General features: G+C 40.1%; 1 protein-coding gene across 2 annotated transcripts in view; it reads right to left on the bottom strand.

Annotated features, from left to right (window-relative positions):
- The window catches only part of CTNND2 (catenin delta 2), a 702,327-nt gene that overhangs the window by 569,535 nt on the left and 110,505 nt on the right, over nucleotides 1-22,287 (bottom strand). For both annotated transcript variants that reach the window (XM_058680080.1, XM_058680081.1), the window contains exon 2: nucleotides 12,765-12,901. In XM_058680080.1, the coding sequence (XP_058536063.1) occupies nucleotides 12,765-12,901 (137 nt within the window). The remainder of the gene's footprint in view (nucleotides 1-12,764; nucleotides 12,902-22,287) is intronic.

Raw genomic sequence — 22,287 nt, 5'->3', positions numbered from 1 at the left:
GATCCAGAATACGATTTTCATTACCTGAACAAAGGGATCAAATGGTCTTCTTTAAGGATACAGAAAGACCAAGAAGGAAGACGCATGTGTGTTGTGGCACATTTTTAACATTAACAATTATAACCATCATGCTCAATCACAAGAGTAACCATGTAGAAATAGAAGCCCTGAGCTTTTCTGTCTTAGATCTGTATTTTCCCCATGTATTGTGGGCTAAGGAGTTGATTAGCACTTGTTAAGCAGAGCACTACAGGAAATGGGCTTGAGGCTAAAAGCACCTGGTCTAATGGGACTCATTGGCATCCTATTGTTCTGTTAAAGGGCTTGGGGGAAAGAGTATAAAAGGAGTGATAAAGGGAGGCTTCGGAGAGACTTCCACCATCACTGGTCTCCTGTTGGTGCTTCATCCCCAGACCCTCGCTGTGTCCACATTACTGACTGCTGGCTGGAGCACCCACGGCCTTAGGTCTAGGCAGAACATTCTGGAAAAAGAACAGTGCTGTGATGTAAGCTCTGATGTGACACCTACCACTGTCAGGGAGGCTGTGAGCGGCACCGCCACGCATGAGCTTTTCATTCACACAGTGTACATAAGAAGATCTCAAGAGAAGCTTCACTGAAATCACAAATCCTTCTCCCTCCAGTTGTTGCTGTTCTATCTCTCTGGTAATCTACTGGAAGGAAAGGCAAAACAAACTACAACAAGGAAATTAGTCAGCCCTGACAGGCTCATGCAGTAAGTTAATTTTCTTATATAGTGGGCTGACAAATATTTGATGTAACAGTAAAGTACAGGACTGTGCTGTTAGTCAACGAAGTTTTCCATCAACAGCAGAAATGTGCAAGTCAGACACACGGGATAAAGGAGACCTTGCAAGCCTACCTTGTGTGGGGAATGGATGTAAGAAATCTCTCCAGGAACTGAAACTTAGACCGCTTCAGTGTCTCAGCAGCTCCTTCAAAGCAACTTATCTGTGTCTTAGGATCTACAAGGAAATGTCCTGACACTGTCTTTGAGGAAATTAGCCTCAAGAATTATCCATCAGATCCTCAAAACACAAGTTGCTTAGAATCCCTTTAGATGTGACAGATGTCCAAATTGAATTAGCTTCAGAATTCAAAAAAAAAAAAAAGAGGGAAAAAAACTGCTCATGAAAACTAATGCATAGAAGGAATACTGGGATTTCTCACTGTATCTTCCAGGAAGTGGAATAACCAAGCAAAAACATTTTCTTTACAGAGTTGAGCACACAACCTCCATGTGCCCAAATTTTCCATTTTAAACCAGTGGACTCTTTTCAACATACAAGGTAGGGACAAAAAGACCAAGAAAAAATAAACTAATGTGTCCACATTAGTGGACATACCCATGCTTAGGCCGTCACTGCTTTATACCCAACAGCACAAGGCATTCAGAACTGGGCTCTGATTGGGCACTTAACACACGTTAGGCAGCCACCTTTGAGATATCTGCAATCCTAACTCCCATTTCTTTATGCCAGGCTTAATACAATATTATATCCATATGAAGTTATAGTGATTATTGAAAAAAAACTAGGTAAACATGTATTTACACACATTTATCTGGAAGAATTATATAATGGAGGCAAGTAGACCATGAAGTGAAGGCAAATTACAACATGCATTTCTCTCTAATTCTGAGTAAAAAATAGATTCCAAATGAAACTTTAAATATTTCTTAACAATAACTACCTACCAGCTACTCGGATACACACACAGAGTATGGCGGCAGCAGGTGCAGGTTCAAGAGACTGCATCCCTGACACCCACCTGAAAGACCTGGATTGAGCTCTGGACACGTGGCTGTAACCCGTTCCAGACCAAGCTGTAGCGGGCATTTGCTGGGGAACAATCATTGGGGAACACAGCGGGTCTCTGTCCCTCTGTGTGCATTAACAAATTACAGGGTCAGATACAATGCTTCTGTTATGTTTAGGCAGAGGGTTTCCATCCATGACAGATGAGGCTGGAGTAGGTGCCAGCAAAATAGGATGTAACTGCACCTCAATAGCTCAGAAGGAATGCAAAGACTTAAATGGAACTGGCTGATATCCCAGGATTCTTCTGCCGAGGCCAGAAGACATGTCAGTGTCAAAACTGTATGTGCAATTATTCGTGATGACCCACACCACTGATGGAAGACTGGCATTTACATGACTTTAATGTGTAATTTGAGCATAATGACTTCTTTATCTAGCAGAATGCGTAAATTATAAAATACAACCCCAGATGACTAAATCTATTGACTTGGTGAATGGAGCTGTTTAGTATTGTCTACCTAGATGCAAAAGACTACCTGTCAAAAGTGATTTTTTATGCCTTATTGATATTGAGCCACCCTTTCCCACAGCAATTAGGCAAGAGGTGCAAGGGCAGCAAGTGTAAGTCAAAACCGTTCCTTCGTGAAAAAGGAGCATGCTCATCGTGAGCGTTCCACGACAGAGGGCCGGAGGGCCAGAGGGCCAGCTCATCCAGAGTAAGGGGCACGAACCCGCATGTGCCTTCTCTGTCTGCCACTGAGCGACAGCAACATGAACATGACCGATGGCTGCCTCAGGCATGTTTACCTCTGGCTGATGCAGGCTGGAGATAACTCCCACCCAGGCAGACTGAGCCTCAGCAATGTTCCCTGCAAGCAAGATTTCATCGAACCCACAGCATTCTTTCAGAGCACCTTTTGTCTACAGACATGTTTAAAGAACAGGCTTACAAGAATTCCTCATATTATTTTTATTAGGATCCTCATTAATGATTCTGTCAGATTAAGAAAAAATGTACTGCAGATGAAATTGTCAGAAAGTTCCCACACTTCTCCTAATTAAAAAGGAGACCAACGGGGTGCCAACCAACTTTATTATGATAGTAAAGAAAGCTGATGGCAAAACCCTTGGTGCCAGAGGCAGTTTTCCTGTGGAAAGCATACTACATAGCATATTATAAGTCCATCATTATATCTAAATTAAGTAAGACAGGGCAATGTAGTGAAATAAGCATTGGATTTAGAATAAAACATTCTAATTTACCATTCAAATTACACAGCATCTGACTACATGATTTTCTGGAAATAAATATGATGGTTTTTAAAGTTCTTGTTTCTATAGTCGCAAAAAAGTAACAATTCCCAAGGCTGGTGTTGTGGCAATGTAGGTTAAGCCTCTGCCCACATCTCATATGGATGCCCACTGATGCACAGCTGCTCTACTTTTGATCCAGCTGCCCGCGAATATGCCTGGAAAAGCAATGGAAGATGGTCCAGGTCCATGGGACCCTGAACCAATGTGGGAGACCCAGAAGAAGCTTTGGGCTCCTGACATCAGACCAGCTCAGCTCTAAACCAGAGGGTGGAAGATCTTTCTGTTTCTCCATCTCTCTGTAAACCTGCTTTTCCAATAGAAATAAGCAACTATTTGAAAAAATAGAATTTACTCTGAACAGCACAATTACTAGAAACTAAAGCTAGCATTTAATTTTAGGAGTGCTGATGACATATTTCACATAGAGACTTTAAAGAAATGCATAAATACATTTTAGAAAAACACATAGATTATAGTAATATTAAATAATTTTCAAAAACATTTTTTGTGATTACATTTTAATGATAATTCCTGCATTTATCTTCACTAACATACATGCTTAAGTTCTGTGAATAATCAGGGTTTTTTTTTTCCATCCATTTACAGCATACAATTCTCCCTGTGTTAATTTTTGATGCTGTGAAAACCCTGCACGGGGCACTACACTGCACTCCAAGGACCCCTGCCTGCCTCCCCTTGCAGTAATTAATTCTGACAGATTCTCCCAGTGAGTCTGTGAGGATCCTTAAAGTCTTTTCAAAACTTTGCTCCAGGCAGCCTGTCGAAGTCTACTCTATGATTTATGAACAAGGAAGTAAGACATGTCATTTTTTTCATGCTGAGAAAATTGAATCAACCTAAGAGATCAACACAGGTAGAAAAGTTAAATAAATTATAATATTAGTCACAGCACATCTGTATCACCATAAAAAATGCTTAAAATAATGCTAATGATGTCAAAAACACACTTGATACGATGTTGAGAGTACAAAGGAAAAATAAAATATTTATAAACCAAAACAGAAATTATGTAAAAGTAATCGCTTATTTGTATAAAAATCTAGAAGGAATATCATAAACATTTGCAACGACCTCTGCAGGGTTTTATTTTCAAATAAAATTTTCATTTTTTTTCTTCTTGACACTTGAACTTTTTCACAATATTCATGCGAATGTTCATAAAATCACAAAAAATCATATGTAAAATATTTAATGTGATTTCACACATGAATATTTCAGAATGCATTCCAATGGCAAATATGAAAGAAATATGATAGGCACCATTAGCCCACGTTACAAAGTCCCACACACTAAAGCTCATCTTCTTATTTGGCATATAAAGACTGTAGTCTTTGCTCATCACAGATGCCAGGGTGCTCTAGAGCAACGGCAACACTGTTCTAGACAACACAGCAGAAGGCAACGGGGTGAGTTAACTTTCCAAACGGAGCTTGGCAGTTTCAACAGATGGTATGTGAGTGCTTTGATAAGTGTAACAAACTCAAATGTTAAAGCAAATTTTAAGTTTTTAAACCCATAACTTATAGGACGTCACAAAAGACACATAAGAGGGCCCGGCGTGGTGGCATAGTGGCTAAAGTTCTCACCTTGAACACACCAGCATCCTGTATGGACGCCAGTTCTAGTCCTGCCAAACTGCTTCCCATCCAGCTCCCTGCTTATAGCCTGGGAAATCAGTCGAGGACGGCCCAAGACCTTGGGACCCTGCACCCGTGTGGGAGACCCAGAGGAGCTCTTGGTTCCTAGCTTCGGATTGGCTCAGCACTGGCCATTGTGGTCACTTGGGGAGTGAATCACTGGATGGAAGATCTTTCTCTGTCTCTCCTCCTCTCTATATATATCTGACTTTGCAATAAAAATAAATAAATCTTTTTTCTTAAAGAAGACACATAAGAAAGAATGGATGATGAGAACGGCAGGGATGAGAAATAATCAACACTCTCAGAATTATGCTTCCCTTGTTGGAACTCTGGGCATTAATTCCCAAGACCTTCCTCAAGTACAACTCTAGCTTCTCCTTGTTTGTTTTGTTTTGTTTTGTTTTTAGCTTCAACCACCGCTTCTTTGAGGCACATGGCCCTAAGTTAGATGTGCCTGGCCCATCTGTGTGCTGGCCTTGGTCATCCTTTGCCTTCAGTGGGGATTAGAACTCTACATACACAGCTCTTTTCCTCCTTGGCCCTGCTGGCCTTTCACACACTCAACATGACCACCCTGGCTCACCCTGTGACTCTCACACTCACAGGGCTTTCTGATCCTGACAGACTCTGGAATCCCACGCCTTCCACAATACAAACAGCATCTTCTGTCATCACCCCTCCGTCCAGGTCCTTGGTATGCACCTTCATATCTCAAACACATCTTGACACAACACATTCCAAATATACTAGGGGGAAATGGTGCATTTAAAAAATTTTCAATCCATAGCATACTTGCAACAACAACAATAAAATAAATCCAAAATAATCAGCAGTCAGGTTATTTGCATTTTTAAGTTAGAGATGGTACGAAACTTCAACTGGCAACACTATGGTTCATTCAATTATTTCCTTGTCTGAGTCAATGAATATAAAGTTCATTGTCTTTACAGAAAAATCCTTATCTCTTTGACCTTTCCTAAAGGTGTTTTAACTTCCTTTCTACCATGGATGATCATTTTGTCACTAATTTCACAAAAGGCTTTTCCAAATCACACTTTGAAAATTGACTGAGTTATATAGGTCATATTTTACATTGTGTTACCAGAAAATACAGTTGCACATTACAGTAACACTAATAACGCAGAAAGATTCTGCAATGATATCTGAAATAGAAGAACCCTAATTAAGGGAATGTTTCAAGGTATTCCTTTCAAATATTTTATATATGTATTTTTAAAATTACAAATGTAAACGCTAACTAAACATGAAAGCATATGCTCCTTCTCCATGAATTCATATAAAAGATTGGGATTTCTCTAGGTTTTATGTAAGACGAATAGTTCAAGTACTTCTATTTTGTTCTACATGTTCTGACCAATGAAGAGTATTTCGTTTAGTTCTTCTTACAAAGTGGATGCACAAAAAAGTCTTGTCCCTGCTCTCTTATACTATTTCAACAACAAAAATAATCAAAAACTGTACATTTTACTAACTGGGAATCGTCAGTAGCCTAAAGAACAGGTTATAAATATTTCTGGAAAATAAAGAATATATTTACAATGCTTGGGGAATTTTTTTTTTCACAATGTGTTTTTTTTAAGATTTATTTTATTTTTATTACAAAGTCAGATATACTGAGAGGAGGAGAGATAGAGAGGAAGTGGAGCTGCTGGGATTAGAACCAGCAGCCATATGGGATCAAGACGAGGACCTTAGCCACCAGGCCACGCTGCCGAGCCCACTTGGGGAATTTTAAGAGCAAGAAAAGCTAATGGAGTAATAGCTGGGCTTGCACATGCTCTCAATTCCCAGGAGTGTTTTCTGTTTACATTAACTGAAGTTTCGGAACATATGAATATACAGAGCTTGCTTAAAATTCCACATATCGCTTTTTACAGATTAAACTTGTTGAGGGTTGGCACTGGCATTTGGTGCGGCACCTGAGACCCACTCTGGCCGCACCCACAGCCAATCAGGGGCCTTAGGTCTGAGGTCAGCTCCAGTCTGGAGTCCAGCTTCCTGCTGCTGTGCTCCCTGGGAAGCAGGGAATGAGGGCTCACAGAGCTGCACCCCTGCCATCCAAGCAGTGCACCTGCACTCAGCTTCTGCCTGCCGCCTCTGAGCTCAGGCCTGTCCAGCCGGAGCAGGCAGTTGAAGGGCACATCTGCAGACAAGGGAGTTCTCTCCTCCCCCACTCTTCTCCTGTCTATCTCCCTCTCCTTTTGCCTCCCAAAAAAGTAAATAAATCAGCTTAAAACTCTTTTACTCATATATCTGTAAAGATGTATTTATTTATTTGAATGTCAGTTGGAGAGGAAAGAGAGAAAGAGAAGGCAACAGAGAATCTTCTGTCTGTTGATTCACATTCCATGTGGTCACTATGACCAGCAGGGCTCACCCAGGCTGCAGTCAGGAGCAAGAGCTCCTACCAGGTTTCCCATGAGGGTCACAGGGGTCCGACCACATGGGGTTATCTTGGTTTTTTCCCCCAGGCTATCAGCAGGGAGCTGGATCAGAAGTGGAGCAGCTGGGACAGGAATCACCCCTCACATGGGTTGCCTTCATTGTAGGCAGCTTCACCTACTATGCCAGAATGTCAGCACCTGTCTCACATGTTTAACCCTTTTGTTAATCCCTTTAAAGAGAATTCCAAATACTAGAATCCCCAGTGCAAGCACAGGATAGATAAACACTAGCAGATAAAGGCAATCTCTTAATTATGAAATGTAGCAGGGAGGGAGAGAAGGGTGACTATACTCTTGGATCAGCACTTTTGAAATAAACAACACTGCTTCCTTTATGTTAACAAAACTTTTTTTTTAACTGTAATTCACAGGTACAACTTAAAAAAACATTTTTATCTAAGCCTTAATAGTTTACAAAAACCAATGTGCTCTAAAGATTCTAAGCAGTGTAACAGCAATTTTCTAGCTATCTATACACACAACTTAAAGATCTTTTAGAAGCCAATTTTTGGGAACACATGGTCACCAGATGAAGCACTAGTCTACTGAAGGGAAAAGCACTATTTTGAAACAGAAGTATCTTCTCAGGAAGGGCAAAGCTTTCTTAAAAGCAAGCTGTACTCATGTGACTTAACACAAAGATTAATGTTATAAAGCATGATTGGATATAAACTCTTGCCTAATAGAAGATTATAACAATTGAAAACATGAAAGAATGGAGACACATGAAGGAAGACCAGACTGAGAACTCACAGGCAAGGTGCAAACCAATCTGCCTATACTGCGTCTTGTCTGAAGCACGCCCCAGGCCCCCTCATGATGTAGCAGCCTGAGCTGTTGCTTGCTCACACGGCTGCGCACTTCCTGTCTCCTCTGTGCTTCCATTTCCTCGTTGCCCAGAACTAGAAGGCAGGTTGTAACATCAGCACCGCTCACTCAGCTCGCAGGCTGTCACCACCTGCACCTATTTACTCTAGGAATCCTCTGCCCGCTCTTCTCCCCCTTTCACTCAGCACTGACTCCAAGGCTGAGCATCCTTCCAGACGCAGTCTTGGTTCTCATCTTGCCAACAGCTCTCTTCTTCCCCACCTTCATTCAGCACAGCTATCTACAGACTCCAAACGAGCTTCAACTTAAAACAAGCAGAATGAGCTCATCCAGCGACAGCAGAGGAAGCTCCAGCCCAGCCTCCTGCATGTGTACACGGGACCTTTGCCTCGCCCCTGCTGCCTGAGATCAACTGCCAGCGTCCGAAGGCCAGTCCGTGTCCTCTGTCACTGCTAAGTGACTTTTCCCCTAAAACAGCCCCTCCCAATCATGAGTGCTGCCTCTGATCATCGCTGCCATCACCACGGGACAGTCTCATGTCTTCAGAGAAAGGATCCCTTGGTCATCGTCCCTTAAGTCACCAAACCATTGTTGGCTCCGCACCTTAATGCACAACAGTCACTTCTCAGGGTTTCTGCAAACGGCCCCATGGGAGTCACCGCATGCTTCCTGTCTACCGCCCTCTCCTTTCCTAGCCATCAACACATGTTCACAGAGAAGAAAATAAGGACTAGCCACCCTCTCAGCCCCACAGAAGGACAGGCTTGGTAAGTACTACAAGTGAGACTCAAGTGTCTGAAAGTGATAGAAACATCTACACAGATTGGCAAAACGTTAACAACTCATCTTAACAAAAAAGCGTAAAACACACCAATTCTATGTTAACACAAATGTGTAAAAACCACCAATTAAAAAGCAATCAAGTGGGAAATCAGAATAAGGAACATCTACGAATACCTTTAGGTCAAGCAGTCCATGGTTGTTGAGACCACAGACTCAACATACAACATCTCAGTACCATCATGTAACATGGGACACATTTTATGATATACTTTATGAATCGGCATGACTTAAGTTTCAGACTATGGTTAGACTGCAGGATTTATTTTCACATAATCTTAATCAACTGCCCAAGAAATTTTGTTCTCAGTCTCTTTAGCTTACTCCAATTAACGTCATAGGACTTCCTTTACATTTATAGTATTTTTGTGCTGCATTTCGCAGTTATCTAAATTGCTCATGATGTTGACTGAATGAGTAAATACATAGGAGAATTTGCTAGAAGCCTGTGACATCAGCTTAGTATGACCATTCTAAAGAAGTAACTTACAAGCAGACAAGAGTGGTACCCAATGTGATGGAACCAAATTTCTTATTCAAATTCCCAAAGCTAATAAATGAAATTTCTACTTAAAAGTTAGTTCTTATGAGTACTTAAGTCGAATCAGGGAACATTCTTTAAGGAAACATATGTAGAAATATACTGTGTATTATTATTAGCAATCTCAGAAGACATCAATTTTCAAAATAGTTTTTTTTAATCTCAAGTCATACTTGTAAGAAATGTATTTAGCTTCACTTCACAGCAAAGGACGATGTGGGTTGTGTCGATCAGGCCATGGGCAGTCAGGCCATGGACCTTGCCTCTGGTTGATGTCTGCTTTCACACAGGCAGACACCTCCCACAGAATCCAATTCTCAGCTTGATTCAGTGTCAAGTGACTCCACCTCCTGTTCTCAGAGGACAGACTGACTTTCCTCCCTGCACAAAGAATACCAGCTTCACTCCAGAAATGCAACAATGGAAATTTAATCATCCAGAGAAAAACTATTCACCAAAGAGTTTACAGAAATCTCATGATCATGGATGTTGAGAAGCCATTTCAGTCACAGCAATACAATCCAGCAACCCTCAGGATTCAGACACATGAGTCAGCTGAAGAATGCAAACTCAACTAATACCAACTGTGGCCCTTGGTTTTGGTTCATCGGAGTTTTATTTGCCTAATTTTATTTTTTTCCCCCCGATCCTCTATGTCTTCAGGCCATTTTTCACCTCTATCTCATTGGAAACATATGTCACAATCAATTACTTGGCAAATTTTGTTTGCTTCTACATTTCTGTAGATGTTCATAAACATGTACATTATAAAAACATTATTAAAGTTTTAAAAAACAGAACAATGCCAGCTAAGATAATTTTCAATGTAAAAGTCCTATGGTTTTTTTTTCCTTAAAAGTTAGAACTATAACCCAGTCATTGTTATAAACTACAAAATATTTTCTAGAAAGGATATGACATTTTGAAATCTTAATCAACATCCTTTCACTTTATGATATCTCAAGTATCATAATTTCCTTATTTTTACATGTCCACATATAAAAAGTTCTGTAATAGCCTATTCACTGATTCACAGTGTATGACCAAGCATGATCATAGCAAAGACTACTAAAATGTCAGCAGAAACAGAGCAGTTAACAAAAAATTTACAACATTTATTAATCTTGCTAATTGGATTAAAAAAGAGTGTGAATTTCCCCAAGCCTTAGCCTTTAGCCAGCAAACACTTCGTTCCATTTTTTTTTAACTTTGGTCTGCTTGGTAGATGAAAAAGAAACTTAATTTTCTTTTAAAACTTAGTGTTTCTGACTAGTACATTAGAGTGGAAAGTATTTCCATGCAATCACTGTTTGCATTTGTGCACATATCCTTGGTCTATTTCCAACTATTTTAATCACTTTTCTTATTACACTAAGATGTCTTCATGCATTAATTTTATCAACCTTTTAACATAACACTATTGCATATTGTCTCTTGGCATATAATTTTAATGCTGATCTGTACATTTCAATTTCCATTGTTGTCACTATTCATGTTGCCAAAATACATCAGTCGTTCATGAATGGCGTTTGACTTCCATGTCTTAACTAAGGCCTTCCCCATTTTGAAGTTATGTGACTATCTTCCCAATGTTCCTACCAATGTGCTTATTGCATTATGTTTGAAGCTACAATACCTTTGCTTGAGATTTCTCCAAGGATCTATTGTGAGTTCATAATTTTAATTTTCTTCCATAAATTAAGCCAGTACAATTCACACCATTTAAGCTACTACTTTTACTTAACTGAAATTCTACCTCTAAGTGAATCAGATGTGTGCATATATATTTTTATTTGTTTCATTTATGTCCAACAGTGATCATTCTTTTCCTTTTTATCCAAGGGTACTGGCTACACGTGTGGTGCAGCAAAATTTATCAATTATCCTTGCATCCTCATACACACATTTATGAATTCATGATATTTAATATACCAGATTGATCTAGTTTGCCACAGAAACAAAACACCAGCCACACAATACTGATTGGAATTGCCAACATGCTGTGTATTATTTTGGGACACAGTAACACTGTAATGATATCAGGCTTCCCTGCAAGGGATCATGACTTTTTTTTTTCATTCTGAATTACTTAATGTCCTTTGATAAAATATTATAATTTTCATCACCCAGGTCTTGTCATTTCCTTGCCAAATTTATTCCTCTATTTTTTGTTAACACTGGATCACTACTCGAACATTAGAACCTTTCAAGAATCCAGGTCATAACAAACCATAACACACTGCCACTAGAACAAAGCCATAACTTGAGGGTACTGAACACTAATTTTTTTTCCTCATTTCCCTTTAAAAACAATCACAACACTCAATAGCAGGCTTCTGGAAAAAAACTGTTCAGGTGTTACAGGGTAAATCTAAAGCCAGTTTGCTGATCCTTTTCACAAACTACACTATCTGTTGGTCCAGTTCTCCGTTATGGATACTTAGCTGCACACGTTACCTAGATTCTTGACTAATAGCGTCATCAATCCACTCTACCAGTGGGATGTTCCCATAACTGTAACACTGATAACTTGACACTTGACGAGGTCTCCCATCTTCATACAAATTAGTCCCTGCACAATCAGTTTCCTCTGCAGCCCACCTTCTTTTGCAGCAGAGGTACTCTCCTCAGTTGTTCATTTCTACTGCTTTCCTGCAATGTTCCAGGGTGGAAAGGCCACGTCCCCTTCCCCTCACCAAACCATATGGCCAAATATATGCAACGGTTCTATGCCAAATACTGATTCATTTTCTAGCACGTGCTTGAAGAAAAGGTGAATAAAATGTCAATCTTCCAACTTATTAAATTATTCATCAGTATTTATTTATAAGAAACATGACTTATATGGCATAATATCTTATATGCCATATCTGATATGGCATAAAATCTGTCTAGAAATACTAAGAAAACTAATTTGCCCTGACTTGATATGTTAATTTGCTGTCATGCACACTAGTTGCTTCAGCATATAGGCTATATTTTGACACTTTGCCAACTTCATATTTTCTAAAGACAAATTATTTGGCTTCCTGTATTTAACAGTATTTAGTGTCAGGTGAAGCAATCCAGCTGCAACAACTTCACCAATGAGGAATTTTGAATGAAAAATTTCTTCTCTGTTTGGAATATTCTTACTTTCCAGGAAAGCAGTCTAAATCATGAATAAAAACAGGGGGAGTCAATGCAGTTGTAAGCATACATTAGAATTATTTATGTAATGAATACATAAATATTTTGCTATAAAATCATGATTTTCTACCCACCCAGTTGAATCATGTGCAATACAGTGTTTCAATTTGCCCACAAGCATGCCAAGGAACTGAAATGTTGCTACCTGCTCTTTGACGGAGGCCAGGATGGCAGAGGTGGTTTCTGTTTCAGAGCCATCACCATTGGAGGTGTTTAAGCCCGGGCTCAGGGAGCTGGTCTTCTCTGAGGCTGAAGAAGGCTGATCTGGGACAGGCATAGCTCCTGCAGTACAAAAGGACACGCTCAGCATTAGTGCAGCTTGTCATGACAGGGAGTGCACACTGTAAGACAGCATCAACTACAGCGCAGGAATGGGACCCAACTTAATGTGAAAACTTCACCAACGTTTTCTCCTGATACGAATCCCAACCAAATTCCAGAACACATGCACACCTCTGTGATTTTTTAGGCAACATTGTAAGAAAATGATGAAAAGGTAAATCACATTATGGTGCAACGTAAAGAGATTAAGGCAGTATTGAGTCTAAGAAGAAATACAAGTTCACATGCTTTAGGCAAATGTACTGCTTATCTAATTATATATTCCCAGCTCAAAAGAAAAGAATCTATTAGATATCACCCTTTGTAAAGAAAAAACACAAAATAAATTATCAACATCTTAGCAGGGATTAAGAGAGATATGTGAAGTACCGCTAAGAGGTTAGTTAAATTATGATACAGAGTAAATACTTAGGCCACTCACAAATATTTGCCAACTCCGACTCACAGCAGACGAACTCTTGAAAACTGGCAACGCTGGCTGGCCACAATTTATTTTGTCTGGATTTGTTTTTCAAGAAAAGCAGAAGCTCAAATAACATTAGCCTCCATACATAAACAGATACACACATACAGGCTCAAAACAAGACTGCCAAAAGTTCTTTGGCTCTGCTTGTCTTTCTTGTGCACACAAAGGAGAGTGTGGGATTCTGAATTAGTATGTAACATTATCAGATTCACGTGCTACGATTCTAACCCTGAAGGTGAGAGAATCAGGAGTTGGCGCCTTTGCAAAAGTGATTTTTCTTTTTTTCACGAGGGTGGGTCCCTCATGACAAGTCCAAAACGACCCCTATCCCTTTATACCTTGTGAGGACACAGTGAGAAGGTACCCGAAAGGGGGCCCTCACCAGATGGTCAACACGCCATTAGCAGGATCTTGGAATTCCCAGTCTCCAAAATGGTGAGGAATAACCTCTTTGGTATACAAGCCATGCGGTTTCTGGTTTTTGCTATTGTTGTTGTTTTATTATTACAGCTTGGATGAACTCAACCAGAGGCTGAAGTATTTGTTTCATAGGTCATTTAGAAATGATCATCAACAGAAAAATCAATAATTAAGGACTTATTCACAAAGTATTACAGAAACCTCACATTAAAAATCAGGAAAAAATACAAGTTATTTTCTTGCTTTCTATAATAATCCTAAATGTCCTTCCTGGAGCCAGAGTGAGTAGCTTTCTAAAAATGTTTCTATTATATTGTTTCCTTCTAGACAACATACCCTAACAAATCACATATCCAGAATATAACAAAGGAATAAAATGCACATTTTTGGGCCCACGTTGTGCCGCTCAATGCACAGCCATGCTCCAGTACCATCAGACAGAATTCAACCCCTCCGAATTCTCATTTGAAGGTCAAATCATCAATATGACTTAATTTGAAGATAGGGCTTTTTGTCAGAAAATTAAGGCTATAAGTGGTCACAAGAGTAGATCTTTGTGTCTTGTAAGAAAAGACTCCAGTCTCTCTCTCTCTCTCTCTCTCTCTCTCTCTCTCTCTCTCTCTCTCTCTCTCTCTCTCTCTCTCTCTCTCTTTCTCTGCTTACTCAGGCCAAAGACCTCATCAAGATACAGCTGGGAAACAGAGAGCGCAAGCTAGGAGAAGAGGCCTCCCTGAGAACCAATGCTGCCGCCACGTTGTGGTGGGCCTGTGCACCCAGAACTGAGACAACACATTTCTTCTGTTGAAGCACTCAGTGTGGTATTGTTTTCGAGGCAAGCTAATGAGTCTCAGATAAGAACAGCTCCATTTTTTCGCAGCTTCATTTCACTTTATTTCCCCCAGAGGCTGCTCATGGGAACCTTGGACACCAACAGAAGCTGGAAGGCACCTCTAGTATTTGGTTTAGCTCTTTGTTGGCAGTTTTATCCAAGATAAATTTAATTGACAAGAGAAGTAACTCATCCTATTCCTCGCTTCAAATCAGCATATCCAGATGAAACCAAGCTTCCCAAAGGATGCACTTCATGGATACAAAACGAATCTCGAGAACAAAGCACTATGATTTTTAGAGATAATTAGCTTATTTATACATTTTAAATGTCTATTAACATGTAACAATTATGGGTACAGTGCAACATTCGAACACATGCAAAAACAAACTGATTAAATTAAGCAGATACCACCCAAGTTTCTCCATCCTTCCTCTATGTCTACATCACACCAACTCTTATTATATATTTAGTATTGTGCTCTACCATGACCTCACTGTGCTATGGGCCATTGGAACCTGCTACTGCCATCTGCCTGTGTATTTGTGCCTGTTCTCATCTATCCTCTCCCCTCATGCCTTCCCTAGCCTCTACCAATCACTCGTCCAAGAAAAAACAGAAAAACAGTAAACTTGCTTAGGAACTAGGGAGAGGAACTTTCTCCGGTCCTTACTTAGTTCCAACTTTGGATACCCACCCTCTCTTGCAATGACCATCAGAGTAGCTCCGGAGCACCCACCCAAACACACACACATACACACAAATTAGGATAGATAGAAAACAACAATAGTCATTAAGACTCACTGCAATTAGGGCTTAAACTAAATCTCTTTAGTTTATGTTCCATTTACCACACCAGCTCAGTGTCTAAGACATACCAGCTCAGTATCTGCTAAGCTATAGTTAATAAATATTTGTTAAGTTAATGTATGAACTACTAGACTAAAATCAATAATGGCTGCTTACTACAACATGGAACGTAAGTAAAACAGACACTGCATTAGGGACATTTCTCTGATACTTGAAATGTTATTCATTTACTTCTACTCAAGAAAATGCTTCTAAGAAATCCTAGGACTGGTCAAAGCCCAACAATGCCCACTGTCGGCAGTTGGCCTCTAACAGTGAACTCGTCACTCAACCAGGTTGCAGGCATTCTGGACCTGCTACTTGAAACCAACACCTTTCAAACAGAATCTGGCAAAATGTATAGAGAACACTATATGAGAAATGGAAGTAGCAGCGCTGAGCCTTGTTTTGACCATGCAGCTGCAAGGTTGCCAGCAGGCAATGCCAGGTGCTACAGGAATGCCCAAGTTACCTGAAGAGGTATATATCCCAGGAGTTAGACAACGACCCAAGTCATATGTCACTATAGTGCAAAATACAGGTACAGGGAGAACTGCTGGGCCGAGTGCTGAGTTCACATACCAGACTCAAGGGGACAATGATTCCATCTGGATGTTCAGAGAAGCAGCAATGGTGGCAGGTTGAGCACAGGTGGGAGGGTGGAACTGTGTCTGTGTCGCCGCATGAGTCATTAACTGTAGAGCAGTATGGGCCAACATGGATATCACTACAGATTGAAGGCCAACCTGAGCTATTTTTCTTCCTGGCACCAAGGAAATGAAGATGCTTCTGTGAAGGCTACCACAAACAGGACGGAGTGATGGTGCTCACGAGGGGCAGGAAAACATAAGTAGCCTAATTCAGGTCATGGGAATCCATGAGGATGGCGCCCGCAGTCTCCCTCTGGCTGCTTTCTCTGACAGTCTGGTGATTTCTAGAAAATAAGCCAATGAATAACACCAAGTAGTTACCCCTCCTGAGCCCAGCCCCAGACGAGTTTATCAGCTAAGGCAAAACAGAGCCAAAGTCTATCAAATCAAGGCTCTGCTGCTGGGAGTGGATACACAGCTCCACTCAAACAGGTACTCTCAGAACCCAAAGAAAACAGGAAAATCAGCATGAAGAAGCTTCCCTGGCTGACAATGGAAAGACATGGTGCAAAGAGAATCAGAACAAATGTGTCAAGTAGCAGGAATCATAACCACTGGGCAGAGGTCCAAGGGCCATCAGCAGCACTCCCCAAAAAGAACACTGGAGGCTAGGCTGTGGGGAGATCCTTGAAGACGATGGTGATTGCATTTGTCAATGATCTTAAAGTCACTAAATAACCACAGCATGTATCAGATCTCATACCCTATTGACTGTACCACGCAAACAATTTCAGGCAGTCCATAAAAATTGTGGCACTCCAGTGGGCCAGCACAACAGGTGGAAAGCAGTTTCTCTCCATGTGAGTTCCAAGAGATCCACATTTCTTTTTCCTCTCAGAGAACACTTGATATACTTCACTTAGGCAAAACCATACATGCCTCCAATGAAATGTTCTCTGGAGCTTAAACCCTGAATGGGAAACTTCCTCCAAGAATGGCTCCACACGAACCCCAAACATGCTCCAAACTCATGAGCACAACTTCCTGTCCTGCCCCCACTGCCTTTCGTACTCCCCCTCCAATCAGGTCTCTACTGGATAAAATCAACTTTCACCAAAACTAGGATCACAATGTGCTTTTCTGCCAAATTTAGTTGAGAGAATCCACGTCCAAACTGGATGTTTCCAAACACTTTTTGAGATAGAAAATGTGTTTTGCACTATGACTCAGAGACACTCTGCCACATATTTTAACTGAAACAAAATTTAACGGAAGAAGTCTTGTAACATGTGACAAACTATAGACAGGACTTCAAAAGTTCATGACACGTGAGCAGCATCTTTTTATCTTTGAACCTTTTTTCCTGTTTTACTATATTTAATTTCAAGAAATATCTTAGGGGTTATGTTCTACACTGGTACCCACTGAGCAGAAATCACTGGCTGGGAAAGTTCTCGCATGCTGTGCCTGTTGCAGGAGGCTTTGCTCAGCCTGTGCCCTGCTCAGCTCTCCATAACCAACATCTGAGCAGCTTCTCCCCTCATGACCTCTACAGATCCTCTAAGCTTCATGGCATCCCTAGCACAAGTGCACTCACTCAGCCCTGCACACACACACACACACACACACACACACACACACACACAGTTCCCTTTTCAAATGCCTGCATCATCCCCAGGCTGGCTGTCAGGCCTCCTTTGTCTCTGCTCCTTGACAGGCCCTTGCACACACCTCTGCAGGCTCCCGACCACACACATCACTCTATCCTTGTTGTATCATCATGACCTGAACTCTCCTTAAACACTGCATTTAGTGCTTTGAGTGTGAATGGTCACACCTGTAACAGCTTTAAAAAAGTCAGATGTTTTGGAAATCAAACTCTTTTTTCCTCCAAGCCATTTAGGATGGATTTCCTGTCACTTGGTCTTTAATGTGTTTCTCAATCAATAATAAACTCAATATCTTAGATTTATGGAAATACCATAGATTTTATATTTTATGCCTCTTACAACTGTTCATTAATTATTTTCAGTGTGGAAACCGTGTTATTCAGATTCACAATCTCTGAGCCTAGAAACGTGTCAGGTAGTGAGGTGGTCTCACCAAATGGTTAGAATAAGTATAAATTGAGAGAAAATTTGTAATTCATCATCAACTCTATCTAAAAATGCTCTGTTAAGTATTGCTAGGTTTGTAACGGGAAATATCCAAATTAATCTGATAGAGTAATACAGAACATAGCCAAAAGTGAGTTTCTGCCACTCACAGCAGTGTCTTCACTCACCATGGAGAGAAGTCTGGATATGTTCAATAATCACGAAGAGACAATATAAATTTCAGAGTTCCTCTTTACTAAAAGATATATCATGACTCCTTTCTGGAATCTACACCCATTATCATTTCCCCAGATAACAACAAATATGTGCCCAGATCTGATGGGTGTGTTTCCTAAAACACTTCTCCATATTCCAGAGAAACAGTCTGAGACTGCGCAATGACAGACCCATTTCAGTAACAAGAACTTGACAGTAACTGAAATAAGCATAGTCACTTAAATTTAGGCATTCTGAGTGTGTAAAGAGAAGCTCTTAGGCATTCTGCAATAAAGAACGTGCGTACGCCTGGACTATTCTTTTAGCTGAAAGGTTAAAGTATGCTTAACCAAGCTTTGTGTCCAGTGCTCATCATACAGAGAGAGAGTGAGTGTTAGAGCACACTGACACTGCCAACTGTCTCATATCCAAAGTTCCTCTCTACCAACACAGACGTAGAATCCATCTCACACCATGCATCTCTGTAAAACACTGAAACCAGCATCAAAGTTCAGTCAAGGATGGCCCAAAGCCTTGGGACCCTGCACCCACTGCAGCCACTTGGGGAATAAATCATCGGACGTAAGATCTTCCTGTCTCTCCTCCTCTCTGTGTCTCTGACTTTCCAATAATTTTTTCAAACCTTTAAAAAAAGTTTATAAGTGAAAAACAACCTGTATTTTCAAATAATCTTACCAATATTTTAAACAAATATGCAGCTTTTCATTCTACAGTCCTGTGCTTAACTACATTACAGGATTCAATACACACACACACACACACACAAGCATGCTCTAAAACCAGTGTACAACACTTAAGCTACAGTGAGTTATCAGCTGTGACTGTCACAAGCTGTTAGCCAGAAAGGCCCCAACTGCCAGCTTCACCCTGGCCCACAGCATGTTCCTACTTCCTATACTTGAAAGTGTCCACTCAAATCATGGCAATTTATTCTTCACATTGATTGCAGATCTGCAGCTGCCACTTCACAACTGCTCATGATACTGGAGCTCAATTTGTTTTTTATTTTGTGTGTGTCTAGAATTGCTATCAATGTGCATTCAAAGACAAAAATCTCACACTGTAAATAAAATCTATACATAGCCAATACATTCAAGCTATTGCAGCAAAGGCTTAAGTTTCAACTTTAATTATAGAACATGAGGTTCTAACTAATACACAACTTGTCATTACCACTGACTTGGAAATTTTCCAAGAAAGCATCTCTACCAACCATAAAAAAATGGAAAAAAAAAAAGCAATAATCAGTGGAAGAATAATAACTTTTGACAACTGTGAAGACAATGTAAAACCTTTACTTACAGGAGAAAGTTTGAAGCTATGTGATATAATTTGCATACCACAGCATACAGTTTCAAGAAAAGAGTAAGTTTTTGCTAGAGTTTTTAATCACATGCATAAAATAAGTTCACGGTGCTTGTGAAGGTTACAACAAACAACTGATTTCTGTGGACAACTATATACATATTCATCAAATAAAACACTTTGGAGATATAAATATCTTATATGAGTAAATAGTTTTAAATGGACAAATAATTGGATACTTGGGAAAGTGATTACCAATCTCTAATTGTAATGTTGCCAATTGTGCTCTCTTAATTTTCACAAATTAACATATTATTCCCACTAAACAAAATTACCTTATTGTTACATTACAGAATTCTCTTTCTAAAGAATAAATCCCTCAAGTACTCTTGTCTTTATTTGGTACCACTTACTCGAAATGGTTTCACTCTCACCTGCCTAACTTATCAGACTATTGGTAACAACTGTTACATTTTAAGTTTTGGTGGGGAGAGGTGACGATTTCCAACTCTGTCCACAGACTCTTGCATTCGCCTCTATTCAAGTGGTTCTAGGTATGGGCTATACCTAACAAGTCTTCACAAAACAGTATGATGTAATTGAGGGCTATGACTTCTGGGAAAAAGCCACAAAGGCCATGTGACTGCCGTCTTCCCTTTTCTCCTTGGTTCACTCTGGGAGGTCAGAGTTCATGTGGAGAGGATGTGGAAGCAGGAACACGGGGAAGGCCAGGCCAGGAGAACTGCAGTGTCCTGCCCACAGCCAGCGGCCCTGGCAGTGAGGCACCTGGGCAGCAGAACTTCCAGGCTGAGGCATGCCTTCAGATTCCATGCAGTTGGCAGACACACTGACCAGATTATTACAGGAAACTCTGATCCAGAAAGGCCTGTCCAAACTGCCTCTGTCTTCCTGTACTACAGAAACACCAAAACAAGTACTACTTTTGAGCTGGACTTGTGGGGTGATGTGTGTGGTAGGAATACACAGCCAACACCAACCGTATTTAGGTTCTTTTTGTATCATTAACACTGAGATTACTGCAATTTCATGATTAGGCAGAGCTACATGGAATGAATCAAAACTGATGACTTATCACAAACCCCTAATTTCTTGCAACCATTTCCAAGAAAGATTAAAAGGTAGGAAGAAATTAGGAGTAGGAATGCATTAATGACTACAATGACAACTGTACAATCTAGTTTTTATCAGTCTCTTCACAGATTTTCAATGCTGCTGAAGTTCAGGATACTAATACTGGACATCTTGTTAACCTGTATAACCATTCTAACTTCCACACAAAGTACATAAACAATAGCTCTAATATGCAAACGGCAATGAGGACAAAATGTTTTACAACCAACAAATGATTTAATCACATTTATATACTGCTCCTCACTTTAAAAAAAAGTCTTAGTACATTCAGGTTTCAACAATTCTCTTTGGTGGACGCTTACCCTTAGCCACAATTCTCTAGACTTGGCTGGTTCAAGGTTTCCACTGATTCATCGTCTGGCACAGGCTTCTCTTTCCAAGTCCTTTTCCCCACTGTTCATCCTCACATCAGTATCCTGGCTCTTCACTGTCTTCCCTTGCTACAGCTAACGCCCTTTTCATCTCGGCTGAACTGGCTGCACTCTCTTCCATCTCCAGGCAGAGAAAGAAGTCTGTCTTAAACAGCAGTGCCATTCCATAGTTTTCTTTTTTTAACCAAGAAAAACAGTTAAAATCAGTCTCATTGTTACAATTTGTTTTTGTGAGTGAATGATGGACTATCCTTCACTGCTTTTCCAGGACACAAGCATAGAGATGGATGGGAAGTGGAGCAGCTGGGAAACAAACCAGCATTATATAGGATGCTGGTACTAGGAGGTGGAGGATTGGCCAGGGAGCCATCACACTGGCTGTTTCCATCAACTTTTTGAGCACCCTGTGGATTGCTTGGATTATGCCATTGACATTTCGGTAGTATCTGACATTATGTTGTATCTAGCCCACACTAACTGACACACTCTTCAAAAAGTCTAATAAGTATATGAATTTCTCTTAGAAAATAAATTGCTTGGACTTACTTCTTGTTCAATTTATTATGTTCCAAAGCAAAAGAAGACAGAGCTAACCAAATATCACAGACTTAAAACGTAACAGGGTCGAAGTCAAACTCCAGCTGACACTGGTAAACCATTGCTCTAGACCTCAGTTTCTGAATCAACTTGGGAACACTCTGTTACAGTTCTGTGTGAAGATCACAAAAAATTATTATTTTGAAATTATAAAGTTTTATTAGATACTGGAAAATATTGCTTTGACTTTTAAATTACATTTTGTTATTTACTTTTAACATTTATCTTATAAAGTATAACCTACAGCATATACATATTTAAGTTGAAACAGTTTGTGATTTAAACATGCATTCTTAAAAATCAAGATGCATTTTCCAAGTTCATATCATATAATTGTTTATTGGTTTAGATAAAATTTAAGCAGATATCATATGAAGCAACTGCAGAAGCCACTCTACATGATTATCTGTATAC

The sequence above is a fragment of the Ochotona princeps genome, chromosome 23 (genome assembly GCF_030435755.1).
Source record: "Ochotona princeps isolate mOchPri1 chromosome 23, mOchPri1.hap1, whole genome shotgun sequence".
NCBI classification, from domain to species: Eukaryota; Metazoa; Chordata; class Mammalia; order Lagomorpha; family Ochotonidae; genus Ochotona; species Ochotona princeps.
Note: the sequence above shows the minus strand (reverse complement) of the source record. Positions and strands in the feature narration are given on the sequence as shown.